Genomic DNA, 17,070 nt, shown 5'->3' on the forward strand with positions numbered 1-17,070 from the left:
TATAATCCTTTTTATTAGTATTGTTGCAGAGTTTAGTAAAAATGCGACAAGTGAAAAAAAAATGCGCCAAGTGAAATTATCAAACGTGCCAAGCTAAATATTCAGATGGGACAAGTGAATTTCCCAATCACGAGGCTTTAACAAAGAAATATGAATATTCTAAGATTTTCAGGCGCATTTTTATTTTCCGAGTGTTAACCTTTCTTAGTTGCTCTGACGACATTTAAAATCTGTTTATTCTACAACACATGTAAAGTTAGATAGGCAATATGAGGTTACTTATTCCTTGTACTGTCTAGCAGGCAATTCAGTCTACTTGTCTTTAATGGTTTAAGAGGTAAAATAAAATGTATTTACTTTCATTTGGTGTTTTAAAGCTTTAGATCCCTTTATTCAGATGAGTGCTTTTAAGTAAATGGATCCTTTTTAACTAAATGAGTGTCTTTAAATAAATGGGTGCCTTTAAGTAATTGGGTGACTTAAAGTAATTGGATCCTTTTTAATGAATGGGTGCGTTTAATTAAATGCATCCTTTTAAATAAACGGATGTCTTTAAATGTTTGGGTACTTTTAAACAGTTGGATGTCTTTAAATGTACTCTTTTGAATAAATAGACTCTTTTAAGTAAATGGGTGCCTTTTAAGTAAACGGGTGCCTTTGAGTAAATGGATTCTTTTAAGTAATTGTGTTGTATTAACCAAATGGGTGCCTTCGACCAAATGAGTGCCTTTACACACAGAATATTTTGATATTGGGCACTTTGAAATTGGATCACCTATTCGGTAGTTCGAGTTGTTTGGTCAGCCATTGAGTCTTACTTACATTCAACTTTTTGTTTTTATTTTATTTTCACACTTGTTACCTGGATAATAGCTGTATAAATCAATACACTAGGTAGATATACATAATAGCATATATTTGGCTCTTGCCACATTTCACCTGTGATAGTTTGAACATGTATAAATCAGATACTTGATGCAAAAATCATATAAGAAGAACAAAGCTTTCTACTTCAGAAATTCATTACGCATTGTACTCGTTCCAATATTGGCATTATTCGCGTTAAGACACTCTAATTAATGACTCTAACACATAACTGTTAGATAGGATATGGCTTAACTTTCGTTTTTTACAACCAAACTTAGTAAGCTTTTTAAAACAGCTGTAACATACCTAAAACGGTCTTATTGTTATCCTTTCTTTAGCTAATACACTACAACAAATACACCGTAACTAGTACACCACGGCTAATGTACCACAGTACTCGCATTTTAAATAAACTACTTTATTGAAAAGAAAGAAAAAAAATAGGAAAAAAAATAAACAAATTTAAACAAGTTACAAGCAACCGAAGACTTCAAAGACCTGTTTCACTTGGGCTTCAACGGATTTGTTTGCCTCTACAATGGTGGGTATTAATAAGATAGCAAGTGCTTCTAGTTCTTTGTTGAGTGGAGCATTATATAAAATTGGAAGCCTGTCCTTATCATTTTCATACAAAGCAAGGATGTTGGAGAGGATTGCTTTTCTTTTGCCTTTTGATTCATTGATCCATCTACTAACATTTTCTTTGGCGAGTTTGGCGTCGCTATTATTTAATAAAACCTCATTAGCAATTGTACGAAATATAGATGCAGATGGACTGCGACCACGGTCAAATTCACTTAAAGTGAAGAGTGAGAATGGATGGCAAGTATGATTTATGGTGATTGGACCAGAAGCACGGCATAAAGAGTATGTCGACGGTAGATGAAACTTTGTTCGTACTTGCCGCAATTGGTGAAATATAATACCAATATCCGAAACGTGTGTAGTTGATGGATCTTCAATCAATGTCTTTGCAGATTTTAATGAGTTAATATCAATAAAAATCTTAGATGCCAAGGAGTCCTTGATTGTATCGAGCATGAAATGAGATGAAGTGGCACCAATCGATACAAAACCTTTTTCATCTAAACGAATACTGGAAGTTACTAATGCGTTTGAAACTTGAGTTCCAATTACAAGCTTCTTTCCATCCCGTACATCTAATGAAGTAGGCCATACATTTTGGTGGAATACTTTTATTGGTGGGGGCAACGAGTTTGTTATGACGCTGTTTTTTAACTTTCCAAATGATTCACGATGATAGTCAGCGGTTTTCGTCCTGCCATACATTTCAACCGTATTTATCATGATTGCTTGGTTGATATTAGTATTCAAGATTATTGACCCAGCGAAAACAGTTGCAGAAAATATTTGACTTGAGGGTAAAATTGCCAGTCTTTGTTCAGTAATGTGCATAAGTCACCTGTTAAAGGAGTATACTCCCATTGTTTCAATAATGAGGAATAAGGCGAGGTATCAAACAAGCTGCTGAGTTCAGCATGAACTTGTGATGCACAGTTTATACATAATGAATTAGTAGCACTGTCATCTTCATATGGTCTTTTCATGATTGGAATAGATTTGATAGAATCATATTTTGCTACAAGATTATTTACAATAGTATCATGAGCGAGTGCATTTTCCTCATTTCCATGATTGTCCAATATTGTAAAAGGTTTTAGTGACAAAGTATCTACAATGAACATTGTTTTGTTGTTGCTATTTTCTGTACCTTTTTGCTGGCATGCGTGGGTGATTGCTTCGTTATATGTTCGGAGTTTCTTAGTAGGTTTATCGATACTTCGTGTTGTGGAAGGCATATCCAACTTTAAATTGGGTCTTATGATAGGTAATACTTCCTTTCGTTCCGAGATAAAATCTTCAGGTGTTAAATCCTCATTATCCATATCTGTAGCGAGGGTTTCTAAATCAATGTTATCATTCTAGATCTTCATCCATGGCGTAAGCGTTAAGTTCTTGATTAATGCTTTCCTCTCTTTTCAAAAAAAAAAAAAAAAATAAAAATAAAAAGACGAGCGTAGTAATCAAGTAAACATAAGAGCAGCTTTTGCTAACAAAATCATTCTTTTGATTTAGCGTTTGAGTTTTAGTTAAACGAGAGATTAAAAAGAAAGGAAAAGAGCATATTTACTTATTTAAAAAAAAATGATAGGCGTCGCTTTTTCTCTCTGCTGGCCTTTTTTTTTTTTTTTTTTTTTTTTTTTTTTTTTTTGACAACTTGTTCGAATAACAAGCCTGAACCAGGTAATCCACACCCAATTTCGTTCAAAACCGCCTACATCTCGAAGATCATTTTTTTCAGCAAAAGCTGTAACTTCAGCAAGAAACGCGGTCCTATGCTGTCTAGAAAGAGAGGTCCAAGCAACAAAAGTACCAATTTCATCAATTGTCGCGTTGACAAGATTGTTTGTTTCCCTCCTTAAATCTTCGTAAATTTTATTTGCGTCAGATCTTTCTTCTACAACTTCAGCAACGGCATTCATAATTACAGCTTTCCCTATATCTTTTGGTTTTACGATCAAGTTATTGTGGGCTGCAACAAAAGTAGCGGGAACAACAGTAGCATTATTGGTGATAGGGGGAGTAGCCAAAAAGAAATGGAAATACGATTTATTATATCATGATTAGCTGCAATATCAGTACTAATCTCTTCGAATCTATTACTAATAGGTTCAATATTTTGGATCTGGGTTAGTGTATCGACTATACCACCAATTCTCTTCACTTCGTTTATGAGCTCTATGGCCCATTTTGGTGGTGCTTGCAGTGCCATATGTCTGAAAAAGTTGAAAAAAAGAACAAAAGTATATAGAACTAATTTAAAATACACTAACTTTATAAATATTTGCTTACGCAATAAATCATCCTTTGTGACTACTGATACTATTATTATATATAGGTGTAACAATGAAATTAACCTCTCTTTTCTCTTCTAAACTTATTATATTTAGAATAAAATGAATTGCACAATATGCTTTGAATCTACGGGGAAAAGAAAGCTTGTAGCCAGACGAGAATTTACACGACACTTGGCTGCGCATCGACGTGAAGAGTTTAAGAGAAAGCTGAGGCAGATACCAGAAATCCCAGAGAATAATGCTGTGGAGGGCATATCTTCAAGTGGTAAGAAAAAAGCACTTCAAATAGATATTCTAGCTACTATGACTAATTATGTATTTAAACAGCAGTTATAGCTTCCAGAACTATCCAGAATCCAGCTTTTCGACAAGGACCGTTGGCAGACATGGTTATTGACGATGATATTGAGATGGAATATTTTCAAGTAGAAGTAGGTAGGGATAGTGGCCAAGAAGAAAGATAGTTCTGGTAGAAGAAGAAGGAAAGGAAGTGTGATATTTCTTTTAAAATATCAAATAAAAAATATCAGAAAATAAAAAATATATTAAGACAAAAAGAGTCAACGAGACCGAACAATAGTCTAAAGTCAATTATTTTATCTATGAATTAATTGTTGGGTATTTATAAGAATTGTTAAAGAGGTCTGAGGATAAGATGGAATCAGAAAAATGTTAGTTACGACCGAATAAGATATGTTATAGATAATGAAGTGTTAGTAGTTTTAATATTATTAGATGAAGCGCATCAAGAGAGATTCTGGAGATTCTAGATAGAATTTGCTTAAATAAATTTATGATCCGCATGTTTAATCATGAAACATGACATTATAAGTCAGCTCATGACAGGAAGAAAAAGAAGGCTTTTTCGAAGCAGAGGACGATGAGGAAGAGATAGCTGAGGCGCTTGTTGATGATATCGGATATCTTACCAATGTTGAATATGAAGAGGATACATATATAGATGATGATGAAACCACAGCTACTATTGAAGCTGAAGAGCCTTTTGATGAAGCTGAAAGCTGGGCTAAGCAAGATTTGTTACGAATTGGTACATCAGAAATGACTGGTGAACCTATTCATTTATACATTGAAGATTCTGGTAGGGCTTCAGAACATACTGAGAGTGAGAAACGAAGCAAAGAATTATGTTTTGATGCAAAACCACCAAGTGAAAAAGTCAGCCAAAGACGCAATCATTAAATGGATCAACAAAAACATATCATCCTAATCAGTCAAAGATGAATCACTAAAGTCTGTTTGGCTTTCTGAAAAGCTTCTTAGTGAATCAACCGCTTTGAATGAAAGGCGCTATGACATGTGCGCGAACGGATGCATGATGTTCTTAAGAGATGAAGAGCTACGATGTTTTTTTTGTCTTGGGCAAGATATGAACAATCTGAAGATGGATCTAGCAAGCCTCGAAACACGCTCTCCCAACTAAGTATAGCCGATTTCGTTTCATCGTACTTTGTGAATGCTAATAGTAGGGATAAAATTTTATACCGAGCAAGAAAAGATGCAACCGCTGAAACAGAAAAGTTTAAAGATTACTACGACGGTCAGCATACAAATATGCGAAAACAAAAAACATGTTTTCAAATGAGTATGATATTGCTTTATCTTTATATGTTGACGGTTTTCATAGGGCCAGAGAGGAAAAGAAAGTATGACAATCGTCAAAGCAGTGAATATGAATTTAGCGCCAACTGAAAGAATGAAGAAGGACAATCAATTCGTTGTATGCGTTATAAAAGGCCCTAAAAAGCCTAAAGACCTTTACAGCTTTTTGCATCCTCTAATCAAAGACCTGTTAAATATGCAGAATCGAGGAGTAAAGCTTCAAGCCGACGGTTTAACTTTTGCGTTTAAGGTTTATATTTTTTATTTTTAGGAGATATTATGGCCTGTGCAGATGTTTTATTCATGCTGGACATATGTCTACATGGTTGCCGAGTTTGTACAGTAAAATGCGCTTCATATGATTCACGAAATGTTTATTTCGCTCCAGATGGGGTGGACGGCCTGAAGTTCGTAGCAAAGAGAGCTTTCAGCAAGTAAACATCCAGTTGCCAGCTAACAGTGAAACAACAAAGGAATAAAAAAAAGGTTACACCATTGATTTGTTTCAAAATGTTTAGTGCCTCCTTTTGTGGACTTGATAATTGCATTTGACAGGCCACAACTTACCGAAACAGTTTTGGGTTTTATGCAAAATCCAAACAAGAAATACGGTATAGCTAATCCATTTGAAGTATCACCAGCTATAATCAAGAACTTGGTGAAAGGCTCGCTGAAGTACAAAGCCATGTTTCGTTAAATTCTTTTGAAGGTATATTCATGAATCTTTCTTTAAGAGGAAGGGCATGCTCGTGCGGTTGACTGGCAAATATTACTAGTTTATCTTCTTCCAAATCTTGTTTGCGAGGGTATTCTGAAGATGGCAAATGTTCATCTAGCAGAAACACAAGAGTTATGGCCTCTACAGTAGATGATAGGCTTATTGAAAAAAGTTAAAAGACAAGTTGTAGCAGTCTGCTGTTTGTCAAGTGCTTGTACATTGGCATTACAATATGAGATAACTGTGGAAATCTAAAGAAATTCAACATAAGATCCAAGTATGGACTTCTTTTATTAAAGAAAACATGCCTCCTAATGTCGTACAGTAACGCAGCACCACATACAATATTTGTTTATATAATCAAACAACTTGGACCTATGAGGATGTTCAGCTGTAGACCTTTAGAGCGAATGATAGGCATGATTAAGCAACAATTGGTTCAAAATCTAAACCAGCCAAAATGCGTTTAACATTGCCAAAAAGTTTGCAGAACAAGGCTTTATTTCACGCAAAGATAACACTACAGATAATGCAGTACACAAGAAAAGGTTGTATCCAAGAAAGGTAGAACATCTGGGTTTGTTAATTAAATGAATTTTTGTATTTGGGAGCTGAATTCATACAAAAATGTACCACATTCCACCAAAACAATGACAACTTGCAAGTAAGAAAAATTTATTCAGTAATCTGTACTTTGAAGGAAATTCATCAGTAAAACTGAATACAAAATCTGGAAAACGCAATGGTGTATTGCAAAACTGCCTTATCAGATTTTAATGGTACAGAGGAAATTTCTATGTTGTATCTATTGAAGTAATGTATGAAGTAGAAGGAGAGTCATCGTTGTTTGCATAGGATAGAATCTGTGACAATATAAAGTTGAAGGATATGAAGATAGGGTACTGTTTTTTTTTTGTCGATTCCGATACTCTTTACAAAGAATGGAAGGGAGCAAACATTTGTAATTTTGGATATGGAATCAATCCAAAGCCCTGTTAGCACAATCAAGTCTATAATAATGATAGAAAACATTATTTGATATGGCGAAAAATATGCTTAAGCTCAGTGTCATTTTGAAGAACCCTCCTTTTTCATTTTCATTAACATAATTAGCGTTAACTTCTTAACTTTTGTAGGAACTATTAAAAAAATATCACACAGTCTAAATAACTTAAATAACCTTTTTTACACTTTTAATATTTTCAATACTTTAAAGCTTTTTAAAAAATTTACTAAACTTGATTTGACACTTTAAAACACTTTCTTGTTAGGTGACTACAAATAACATCTAAAAGTACCTTATTATCACTTTTTCCGCCGGTGGTTGCAAAAATCACCCGAAAAAACACTTTTAGAACACCTTAAACCACTAAAAGCACTTAATTTTTCCCGTAGTGATAAATCAGAAAAGTGTTAGTTACAAAAGCATAAGAAATGTTATAGATAATGAAGCGTTAAAAGTTTTATAAAGTTGACCAAGAGAGTTTTAGCAGAATATTGATAAAATTCCTCGAACGATCTTATGATCTACATGTTTAATCAAGAAACATAACATTAAAAATCATCTTGTGACAGGAGCCTTTAATTTGGGAGCCTTTAAAATTGTGAGCCTTTAATCTGAAAGTCTTTAAAGTTTCAAGTGCCTTTAGAGTTTCAAGTACCTTTAAATTTCTAGCCTTTAATGTTTCAAGTGCCTTTAGTTTGTGTGCTTGTAAAGTTTGTGTATCTTACTCTAACCACTTTTTGTTTTGCTGCTTTTCAAGTCCTTTTACATTTTCTATAAATAAGCACTTGGCCTGATTTTGATGCATTTTTTCTTGTTTGTAATTTTCTTTTTGCTTTTATCTCACAAAATGATAAAACAGTGTTTATTCATTGCATTTGTCTGCCACATGTGTAAGAATCATCAATTTACACAAAGAAAAAGTTTACACCGTCATTACCTCAAAATGAGGATATTACCCTTCCTCACCACAAAAGGCAAGCCATATTATACTCTTTCCTCTGGCTTTGAAATCACCAAGGATATTAAAAATGCAACTATTACCAAGTACTCTTGTCCTTCTTGCAATGACTTGTTGGAAGACTTGGATCAACTTGGACAACATCTTGAAGCTACACATTTGAAGGAAATATGTGGTAGCTTTATTAAAGAAACGTAAGCTTGATTTACGCATTTTGCGTTATTTTGTGAGACTAACTCCTTCATTTTTTTTTGTAACGGTAATAAAGCAATAATGAAGAAAACAAAGCTTATTCCACAGACGAAGGTCTACAAGATATGATATTGATTTGGTCAAGCGAAAGGAGACAGTTACTGAAGACTTGGATAATGACGATTTTACATCTGAGGATTGTATCTCAGAATGCAGTGAATCATTACCCATTATTAAACCTGCTTTGATGTTGGAGATGCCCTCGGCAGAACATATTATTGACAGACCTATGAAGAAGCTCCGAACGTATGAAGAGGCGATCACCCACGCTTGTCAGCAAAAAGGTAGTGAACAAGACAAGAACAAAACTATCTTCATCCTTGACAATTTGTCAGTTCGCCCTTTTGCAATTCTAGACGACCAAGGCAATGAGGAAAATGCGCTTGTACATAGCACTATCATTAATAAACTTGTATTAAAACACGATTCCATTAAACCTATTGTCCCTACAAGGAGACCATATGAACATGCCACTCATGGTAATACTTTGTGTGTCAGTTGTTCTTCACAAATTGATGTCGGTTTAAAAATTTATTTGCTACCTCTCCTTATTCTGCACTATTGACACAATGTGAGTATGTTCCTCTCACGGATGAAATATGTAAATTGCTGAACAAAGACTGGCAATTTCATCCGCAAGTTAAATTTTTTTCTGCGACCATCTTCGCTGGATCAATACTTCTCAATACAACAACAATCAGGCAGTTATGGTTAATACTGTTATATATACGGTAGAACAAAAACTGTTGATTGGCATCGTGAACCCTTCGGGAAGCTTAAGAATGGTGTGCGCACAACCTTCTTCCCCCACCAGTAAAGATCGCGCATCCAAATGTTTAGCCTGTTTCGTTGGAACAACGCGATGGGAAAACACTGATAATCGGCACCCAGGTTTCTAATGCTTTAGTAACATCAAGCATACGCTTGGATGGAAGAAATCTTGTGTCTGTTGGAGGTATGTCTTCTAATTTTCAACTCTGTACGTTCAAGGACTCTCTAACATGCAAGATTTTTATTGATCTTAACTCATTAAAATCCGCAAAGGTATTGATTGAAGACCCATCAGCAACATGTGTATCAGATATCGGCATCATATCTCATGGAATTACGACAGGTGCGTACGCAATTTCACTCACCATCAACATACACATCTTGCCGTGCTCATGGTCCAATAACCATGATCATACTTGTCACCCGTTCTCGCTCTTCACTTTAGCTGAATTTGACCGTGGCCGTAGTCCTTGTGCTTCTATTTTTCGTACCATTGTCGATGAAGTTTTAACACGTCGCAACAAAGCTAAACTTGACAAGGAAAACGTCGTTAAATGGATCAAAGAAGCAACTGGTAAGGGAAAAGAAATTCTTACAAAAGTCCTTGGCTTGTATGAAGAGAATAACGACAGCCTTTCAATTTTATTCAATATCCCACTAAACAAAGAATTGGAAGAGCTAGCCGTCCTTTTAATGCCCACGATTGTTTCAGCAAATACTTCCATTGAAAGCCAAGTGAACGAGGTCTTTGAGATTTTTAGTTGATTTTAGTTTGTTTTTTTCCTATTTTTTTTTAATAAAGCTGTTGTATGGTTTAAAAAAAATTATAAAGTCAAATAAATCGTGAAAGACATGCACAAATGAAAATAATTATTATTATAAAAAATTATAATCTTTTAAAAAACTATCTATTCTTCTTGTACATATTAACTGGCTAATCCAGAAACTCTAATGGCACTCAAAACTTAAAAGGCACCTGGAGTTTATAAAGGCAAGTTCTTAACCCTTCATACCAGTTATTATAACTTTCAGGCCGATTATTTGTCTCTCAATTCGGTCATTTTTAACTCTTCCATTTTTTCACTTGCTTCGTCTCTCTCTCTTTTTTTTTTTTTTGTTTAAAAAAATAAAATAAAATTATAAAATTCTTTAGTTTAATGGTTATTGTGCAATTGTTAAAAATAAGCAATTCTGTACATAAATTTAGGCTGTAGAAGCCTCACGGAGTGAGCAAATATTACATAATAAAATTTTATCTGGCGAACATTCTGCTACATCAGATAAGCCAGGTAATCTACGGAAACATGTATGACATGTAGCTATTTCTTCATTTCCTTCCTAAGAAAAAAAAACAAAAAAAAAATGAAAGAATAAAAAAAAAATAAATGAGTTTACATACATCGAAAAATAAACTCTATTTTTATGGATTCCACCTTCTCATTTTTTTGAAGCAAGCTGCTTAATTCCTCTCGTAGCTTATTATTGCTAATCCTTAATTGATGCAGTTCATATTGCCAGCTTGCATCTCTATAAACCTCTAACTCTTCGATCTCTCTACTTGAGCGTTGATCTTCTCTGTCATCCGCTTTCCCTTTCTTTTTTATATCAGGATCCAAAGATATAAAGACAGGTTTATCATCCATCAAAGCTGTTTCATAATCTATAGCTTTGGTCTGCATTAAAACAAAAGTGGGTTGTGCAGCAGAATTTATACTAGTAAACCCATCTGGATAAAATGTGGTAGCTACCATAACTTCCATGCCTTCATTATTCAACAGCGCGTGTTTCAAATAGACAATCTTACCCTCCTTCACCTCTGCCAAGGCTCTTGTTAAATCTGTGTACGATTACTTCGCATCAACTGATAAAGTGACATTCCAATTGTCTCCTGAGGTGGTGATCCAAAATATTTGCACTTGTCCAACTAATATACAATAATAGGCCATCTAAACTTAATTTACCCCAAAACTCATGATCTTCAGTGCCATCATGCGCACCTTGCTGCTGATTGTGTGTTTTATTACCTAATGCTAGAGCAGCACGTGATAATCGATAAACAGGTCTTTCACGACCTGAAATCACAACATATTTACGTCCTTTACCGTCTTCATTACACAGCTTTCCATAGCATTCGAACCAAATATAACCTGAATGTTTGCGTCGGATACGATAAATAAGATTAACAATGGGAGTAGACGGCTGTGATGTTGAGGCTTGTTTAAGTTCTCGCATGACAGTTGTGATATCGGATGGATGACAGACAGATTTAAGGGATTTCCCAACAAGTTCTGAAGGGTCATATTCAAGAAGAGCCTTTGTGGATTCAGAACAAAATAAAAAGACACCCTTTATAGTTAAGACATGTACAAAGTCAGGGGCTTCTTCTAAGAGTAATTCATGCCAATATTTTCGATATTTGCCCTCACCTGTACTTGCTTCTTTGATAAGTGTCTCAATATCTATTATAGGAGACTCTATTAAATCTTTACTAGGGGTTATAACATGTGATTGATTATTTTGAGTATTGAAAGATGGTATATCACTGTTTACCATATTGCTTGATATTGTATTTTGCTGAGTGGTATTGCAAAGAAGTTGGGGTGTTAAACGATTTTGATCGGTGTTTGGCCGATACCATTCTTCAATTTCAATATTATCAGTATTATTTTTATCAGGACAATCTATTTTTTTTTTTTTTAAAAAAAAAAAAAAACAAAAAAAAAAATAGTTCAGTAATTTTTTTTTCTCTCTTATTTTTAATGATTATTATTTACAGTTAAAAATACTTGGTGGAATAGTTGAATTTCTGTAATTGACGATGTATGTGCCGTCTAATTAAAATAATGATTATTATACATGTAAAATATAATTTTTTCACAAATTGACCTTTCATGCTTTGAAATATAGCATTTGGTTGTTCTACTAAATCAACTTGTAGTCCCACAAAATAATCAATCTCATCCGAAGAATCAAAAGCAGTGATTGGTATTACTGTTAGTAAGTTGACAAATGGCTACATGTATAAAAACAAATTATACATGAAAAATTTTCCTCTTTTTTTTTGATGTGTATGTGTGGTCTGCAGTTATTCTTACCTGTCCTGTCTTTCTATAATTAATAATACTACATTGTGACTCTTTTCCCTGTATCATATGTGTTTTGATATGATAAATTGTGGTATTATCTGTATATTTCCTTCTTGATCCAATAGCTACTTGTCCATCTGGTGCCTGAAGAAATCGACAGTTTTGACCAATTACTTCATGACTTGCATACCCTGTCAATCGTTCAAACATTGGAGAAGAGTAAACTAGGGGAAAATCATACTGTTTTGCATCAACTACTACAAAGGAACATGATAGGTCAATAGGCCCTAAATAAATTTGAGGATTTGATCTAAAATAAAAAAAAATGAATAAGAACAGCACATATTATAAAAAAAAACATTATATACACATACATATACGTATACACATGTATATATATTAATCTACCTATTAACCACTCGGGATAAGATGGATAACATGTCAAACCCTGTATTTGTATAAATGCCCGCATATCTGCCATTATTATTATCCATATTGTTCGACATGGTATCCATTATATTACTGCTACTAAATAACGATTGAAACTGTGATGACTGTGGTAATGTGAATGGATGCTGAATCTGAGAAGATACTAAGGGATGATGAGGTGGAAAGTGATTTTGCTGCGAAGAGGAAGATTGCTGGACATTGTTAGTCATTAAGCCCGCTTGAAAGCCGCTGAATGAGAATAGTTTATCTGTAGACGGAGGAACATTGCTGCTTTCATAAATTTGTGGATTGAATTGGCTAGAAAATGTTTGTAATCGATCCATAAAATAAAATTTACATAAAATACATGTATAATATAAACATAAAAATATTATAGTTTTTTTTTTATATTTATACAAAAAAAAAAAAAATTGTTCCTTAATTTATCACTTCTTAGTGGGGTAGTAAAAAAAAAAAAAAAAGTTTCATTTTCCGTGGTTTAATAACTAATTGGGAAATACGCATAAATAAGTCTTTTTATTTTTTTCGCTTTAATAATAATGAAACATTCTTGGGAGCAAATTAGAAATCAAGTTAGACAGTTTCGAAATAATTTACAAAGCCTTTACCCTATACAAGTATTAGCCACTGTAAAGGACTTTGTTATACATAATAACACATTATATTTTCTATCAAATACCTGTTATCCAACCATTGATTTATGCCCCACTCGAAATTTATTTTTATATGAAATTAATCTTGACCAAAGTATATAAATAACTCACAAGTCAAATGAAGTTCTCACTTTAATTCTTATTTTATTTTTTTCTAGTTGATCAGTTAACAATTGATGAGTCAACCTTAAATTCAATTTTCTCTAATAAAAACAATAATACAAAAGAATACCTAAAGTTAGTAAATAAACTTCCTTTATTAGACAGATCTTTAATATTCAAAGAATATACTTCGCTTTTCAAGAAAGAAAATGATGACACATCTTATTTTTATCAACTATTGCAAATACAAGGGATGACTCAATTCGAAATTAAGGAAGATGTCATCTTGTTTACTTTTCGTGATGACATATTTGTTGCCAAAATAGGAAAGGTAATGAAGTGAAATCTGCATGCGTTATAACATAATATCCATTTCTTTTTTTAATTAGTTACCAAAATTAATACCACAAAATATATCCGTGTATAATAAAAATAAAAGTCTTAATAAGTCTCAATTGTCTCAATCACATGGTAATTCTACACAACAACATCATGTTGAAGAAAACTCGACATCAACACGCCTAGATCCAAAATTAGGAGGTTGTTGTAATAACCTGATTGCTTTCATAAAGGAAGGAGATATATGGGTTATGGATTTTGATGGCCATGAAATACAACTTACATTTAGTACAGACAATGCTATAGACCCTACACTAAAATGTGGTGTAACAGAATACATGATGCAGGTTTAGGAAATAATTTTTTTTTGTTTTAGAATAACATGCAAACTGACTCTCATATATTTATATAAATACATGTATATTCTGTTAGGAAGAGTTTCATCGATTATCAGGCTATCAATGGGCTCCTTCACGTAATGATCATCAAGGACAAGAAAGGATTCTGTATTTAGAAACTTCGGAATTAGATGTAGAAGAGATCTGGATACCGCATAATAATAATAGTCATAGCGGAACAAGTTCAATGATTCGATACCCTCGTGCTGGTAAAGACAACGCAAAAGTAATATAAAAGTTGTTGAATTTGAGTTAGATGATTGTGTCGTAAATCAATATGGTGATCTTGCTATCAAGAATAAGGTGATTAAACAATTATGGGGTGCAAATCATATTAAAGCTAAATTTGCTTGGATGGAGTACATTGTTCGATTTGATTGGTTGCCAGATGGACAAAGGTAAAAGAAGTATAGAAGCTCTATTTTGTGTATACTTAATTATCCTTTCAAGTGTTTGGTTACAGTTACTTTCAAGAGATCAAACACATACTGCAGTCATTAAAATACCATTAGCATTATTTACAGTCACTAACATTGATGCTAAGGTAACGGATGAAATAGAAATATTATGGGAAGAAGCAAATCCTTATTGGGTTAATATAAGCGATGCATACTACTTTATGAAACAGTCGACAGTAGAACAGGTTTGTTTTATTTGGAGTTCAGAGAAAGACAATGGCTATCGACACTTGTATCTTGTGGAGAAATCAAGGCAAGACCAAAAATCGAAAATAACTCAATTAACTAGCGGAGAATGGTGTTGTTTAGATCGACCTCTATTTGTAGATGAATCTAGGGCTTTAGTTTACTTTCAAGCCAAAATGCATACACCACTTGAATCTCACTTTTATAAATTATCTTATGATAGTAAAGTCAAAGGTCAACCTATTCTATTAACTCAGTTAGGTTTTAGTCATACAGTAACAATGAATTCTCCAGATTATTTTGTAGATTGCTTCTCAACAATACATGATCCACAAGTTATTATAGTTCATCAATTACATCACGAGCAACAAGTAGAAAAGAGGTATGCTGCTTTATTAATGCCTGCTGCAATAAGTAGCAAATGTGAGACTCCACCTTCACCTCCACCTTCCATGTCACAAGGGACTAACATGGCTAATGAATACCAACAAGTAGAATCGGATTATAAAAGTGTAGAGCCTAATGGAGAAATATTTTCATTTACAACCTCAGATGGTATATATTTATATAAAATAAATAATAATACAAAACTTGAAAGGTCAGAACTATATAAATTTTCGTTGTTTGTATGTAGGAGTAAAATTATTTGGGTGTCTATATAAACCAAAATGTTATCAGCCAGGACAAAGTTATCCAACTTTATTACATATATATGGTGGGCCGAAAACTCAACTAGTGGTGAATGAATTTCGTTTTCCACGTATGATACGCTATCTATTATCTGTCTATTTTGATTTTGCAGTTGTCATTATTGATAGTCGAGGATCGAGTGATCGTGGTTTGGAGTTTGAAGCCCATATTCGTCACCGTTTAGGTATAGTTGAACTAAAGGATCAACTAGAAGGGTTACATTTCTTGCATAACACTCAATTTGGTGCTATTCCAGGTGAAAAAAAAGACCAGTCATTGACTTGAATCGATTAGCTGTGACTGGATGGTCTTATGGTGGCTATTTGAGTTTGATGGCAATAGCACAATACTCGGATATTTTTAAAATGGCTATTGCAGGTGCTCCAGTGACGGATTGGGAGCTCTACGATGCAGCGTACACGGAACGTTATATGGGGTTTCCAGAAGAGAATAAATTTGCTTATGAAAAGAGTAATATTATGAATTATGTTGAAAAATTTCCCAACAGGTATATTAGTGTACAATATATAAAGAGATTTCTTCTTTTTTCTAATTTTATTTTATTTACCTTTAGTGAACATAGATTGCTGATTGTCCACGGACTAATTGATGAAAACGTTCATTTTAAAAATACAAAGGTTTTGGTAGAAGCATTAGTGAAGCTTCAAAAGCCACATTATTTGCAAGTGTATCCGTCAGAAAAGCATGGGCTTCGACATGCAAATGTTAATGAGCATTTTGAGACTTTAATGTTCTATTGGCTCAAGAATTACCTATAGAATATGCATATAATTTTGTAAATAATTTGTGTATGCAGCCTTACCTACTACAGTATCATAATACAGCCTTTTGTTTAATAAAATATCCCTTTTTTTTGGATTTATGTATAGTACACACTATTTAACTGCTGTTGATAGGCTTTATTTGTTGCTTCTCTCCCTTATCTTTGTTTTCATTAACCTAATAAACTTATTCTTGACGAAAAGTCTTATAACATTACAAGCTAGTAAACAAAGCCATTATACTTGATGATTCAAGATCATGTTTTCTACTTCCTACAAAGCTAGCCCATAATTTAAGCTATCTCTATACAAGTATATTTCTTTCCTTTTTTTTTTCATTTCATCTTTTGTTATAATCAATCATGAACCTCCCAGACTGCTATTTTATGTCTATTAGCAGTATTATCTAAATATGACTATTATCCTTAAAAGTTCTACATTCAACTATTGCCATTAAAAGTAATGTTACTTGTGCATCTTATTACATTCAAATGTATACAAGTATCTTGAGTAATTTTTTATTTAATGAACTGGTAACTTTAACTTTTTTATCTTAATTTGGAATACATGAATTTGACGATAATGGCTCTATTTATTCAAATGGGTAACCTCCCCTCTCGTTAGACCCAACATTGTTGATAAACAAGGAGAATATAACAAATAAATTCTACTTATCAAAAGCATACGACCTTCTGAATTTAATATTACAGAATGCTGAAACTTGATTAGTAGAAATAATAATAATAATAATAAAGCCTAAACAAAGTTTTTCTAAAGTAATGATAACGCTGAAATTAGATTTTATGTAAATGTATTATGTACAAATAAAAGGAAGTAGATCAAAATAAAGATAAA

The 17,070-nt window shown here is 33.3% G+C and overlaps 7 protein-coding genes across 7 annotated transcripts; 5 read left to right on the top strand and 2 right to left on the bottom strand.

Moving 5' to 3' along the window:
* Positions 1-1,338: 1,338 nt before the first annotated feature.
* BX663DRAFT_532491 (uncharacterized protein) lies at positions 1,339-2,774 on the bottom strand (the record flags this gene model as incomplete). Its single annotated transcript, XM_051530463.1, has 3 exons — positions 1,339-1,535; positions 1,560-2,180; positions 2,213-2,774. 3 exons carry the CDS (start codon positions 2,772-2,774, stop codon positions 1,339-1,341), a joined length of 1,380 nt encoding a protein of 459 aa, XP_051380113.1.
* Positions 2,775-3,764: 990 nt separating this feature from the next.
* On the top strand, positions 3,765-6,234 carry BX663DRAFT_545121 (uncharacterized protein; the record flags this gene model as incomplete). Its single annotated transcript, XM_051530918.1, has 6 exons — positions 3,765-4,011; positions 4,074-4,181; positions 4,597-4,914; positions 4,979-5,119; positions 5,885-6,058; positions 6,101-6,234. The coding sequence occupies exons 1-6, from the start codon at positions 3,846-3,848 to the stop codon at positions 6,232-6,234; spliced, it is 1,041 nt and encodes a 346-aa protein (XP_051380114.1). The 5' UTR covers positions 3,765-3,845.
* A 1,683-nt stretch (positions 6,235-7,917) lies between these two features.
* On the top strand, positions 7,918-9,836 carry BX663DRAFT_545122 (uncharacterized protein; the record flags this gene model as incomplete). Its single annotated transcript, XM_051530919.1, has 4 exons — positions 7,918-8,242; positions 8,337-8,779; positions 9,036-9,085; positions 9,141-9,836. The coding sequence occupies exons 1-4, from the start codon at positions 7,938-7,940 to the stop codon at positions 9,834-9,836; spliced, it is 1,494 nt and encodes a 497-aa protein (XP_051380115.1). The 5' UTR covers positions 7,918-7,937.
* Positions 9,837-10,203: 367 nt separating this feature from the next.
* Positions 10,204-13,012, bottom strand: BX663DRAFT_518675 (uncharacterized protein). The gene is made up of 7 exons (XM_051528895.1): positions 12,566-13,012; positions 12,167-12,467; positions 11,958-12,084; positions 11,846-11,902; positions 10,988-11,752; positions 10,505-10,908; positions 10,204-10,409 (listed from the first exon to the last, which is right to left on the bottom strand). Exons 1-7 carry the CDS (start codon positions 12,928-12,930, stop codon positions 10,275-10,277), a joined length of 2,154 nt encoding a protein of 717 aa, XP_051380116.1. The 5' UTR covers positions 12,931-13,012; the 3' UTR covers positions 10,204-10,274.
* Positions 13,013-13,100: 88 nt separating this feature from the next.
* Positions 13,101-14,501, top strand: BX663DRAFT_575640 (dipeptidyl peptidase IV N-terminal region-domain-containing protein; the record flags this gene model as incomplete). The annotated part of the gene is made up of 5 exons (XM_051532152.1): positions 13,101-13,354; positions 13,419-13,693; positions 13,752-14,048; positions 14,134-14,325; positions 14,352-14,501. Exons 1-5 carry the CDS (start codon positions 13,147-13,149, stop codon positions 14,499-14,501), a joined length of 1,122 nt encoding a protein of 373 aa, XP_051380117.1. The 5' UTR covers positions 13,101-13,146.
* Positions 14,284-15,585, top strand: BX663DRAFT_167031 (dipeptidyl peptidase IV N-terminal region-domain-containing protein). Its single transcript, XM_051521646.1, has 3 exons — positions 14,284-14,308; positions 14,356-15,298; positions 15,365-15,585. Exons 2-3 carry the CDS (start codon positions 14,488-14,490, stop codon positions 15,403-15,405), a joined length of 852 nt encoding a protein of 283 aa, XP_051380118.1. The 5' UTR covers positions 14,284-14,308; positions 14,356-14,487; the 3' UTR covers positions 15,406-15,585.
* On the top strand, positions 15,506-16,212 carry BX663DRAFT_532494 (Alpha/Beta hydrolase protein; the record flags this gene model as incomplete). The annotated part of the gene is made up of 3 exons (XM_051530464.1): positions 15,506-15,689; positions 15,728-15,941; positions 16,008-16,212. 3 exons carry the CDS (start codon positions 15,506-15,508, stop codon positions 16,210-16,212), a joined length of 603 nt encoding a protein of 200 aa, XP_051380119.1.
* Positions 16,213-17,070: the final 858 nt, after the last annotated feature.

Source organism: Cokeromyces recurvatus (assembly GCF_025118155.1).
Source record: "Cokeromyces recurvatus strain NRRL 2243 chromosome Unknown BX663scaffold_25, whole genome shotgun sequence".
In the NCBI taxonomy this organism is placed as follows: Eukaryota; Fungi; Mucoromycota; class Mucoromycetes; order Mucorales; family Mucoraceae; genus Cokeromyces; species Cokeromyces recurvatus.

Excerpts from the sequence above, each read along its gene's own strand:
- BX663DRAFT_518675 (XM_051528895.1), bottom strand. The coding sequence starts at position 12,930 with ATGGATCGATTACAAACATTTTCTAGCCAATTCAATCCACAAATTTAT. Across the intron at positions 12,085-12,166 it reads ATTATAGAAAGACAGGACAG|CCATTTGTCAACTTACTAAC; the intron begins GTAAGAATAACT and ends TTATACATGTAG. Across the intron at positions 11,753-11,845 it reads TCCACCAAGTATTTTTAACT|ATTGTCCTGATAAAAATAAT; the intron begins GTAAATAATAAT and ends AAAAAAAAATAG.
- BX663DRAFT_167031 (XM_051521646.1), top strand. The coding sequence starts at position 14,488 with ATGGACAAAGGTAAAAGAAGTATAGAAGCTCTATTTTGTGTATACTTA. Across the intron at positions 15,299-15,364 it reads TTCATTTACAACCTCAGATG|TGTTTGTATGTAGGAGTAAA; the intron begins GTATATATTTAT and ends ATAAATTTTCGT.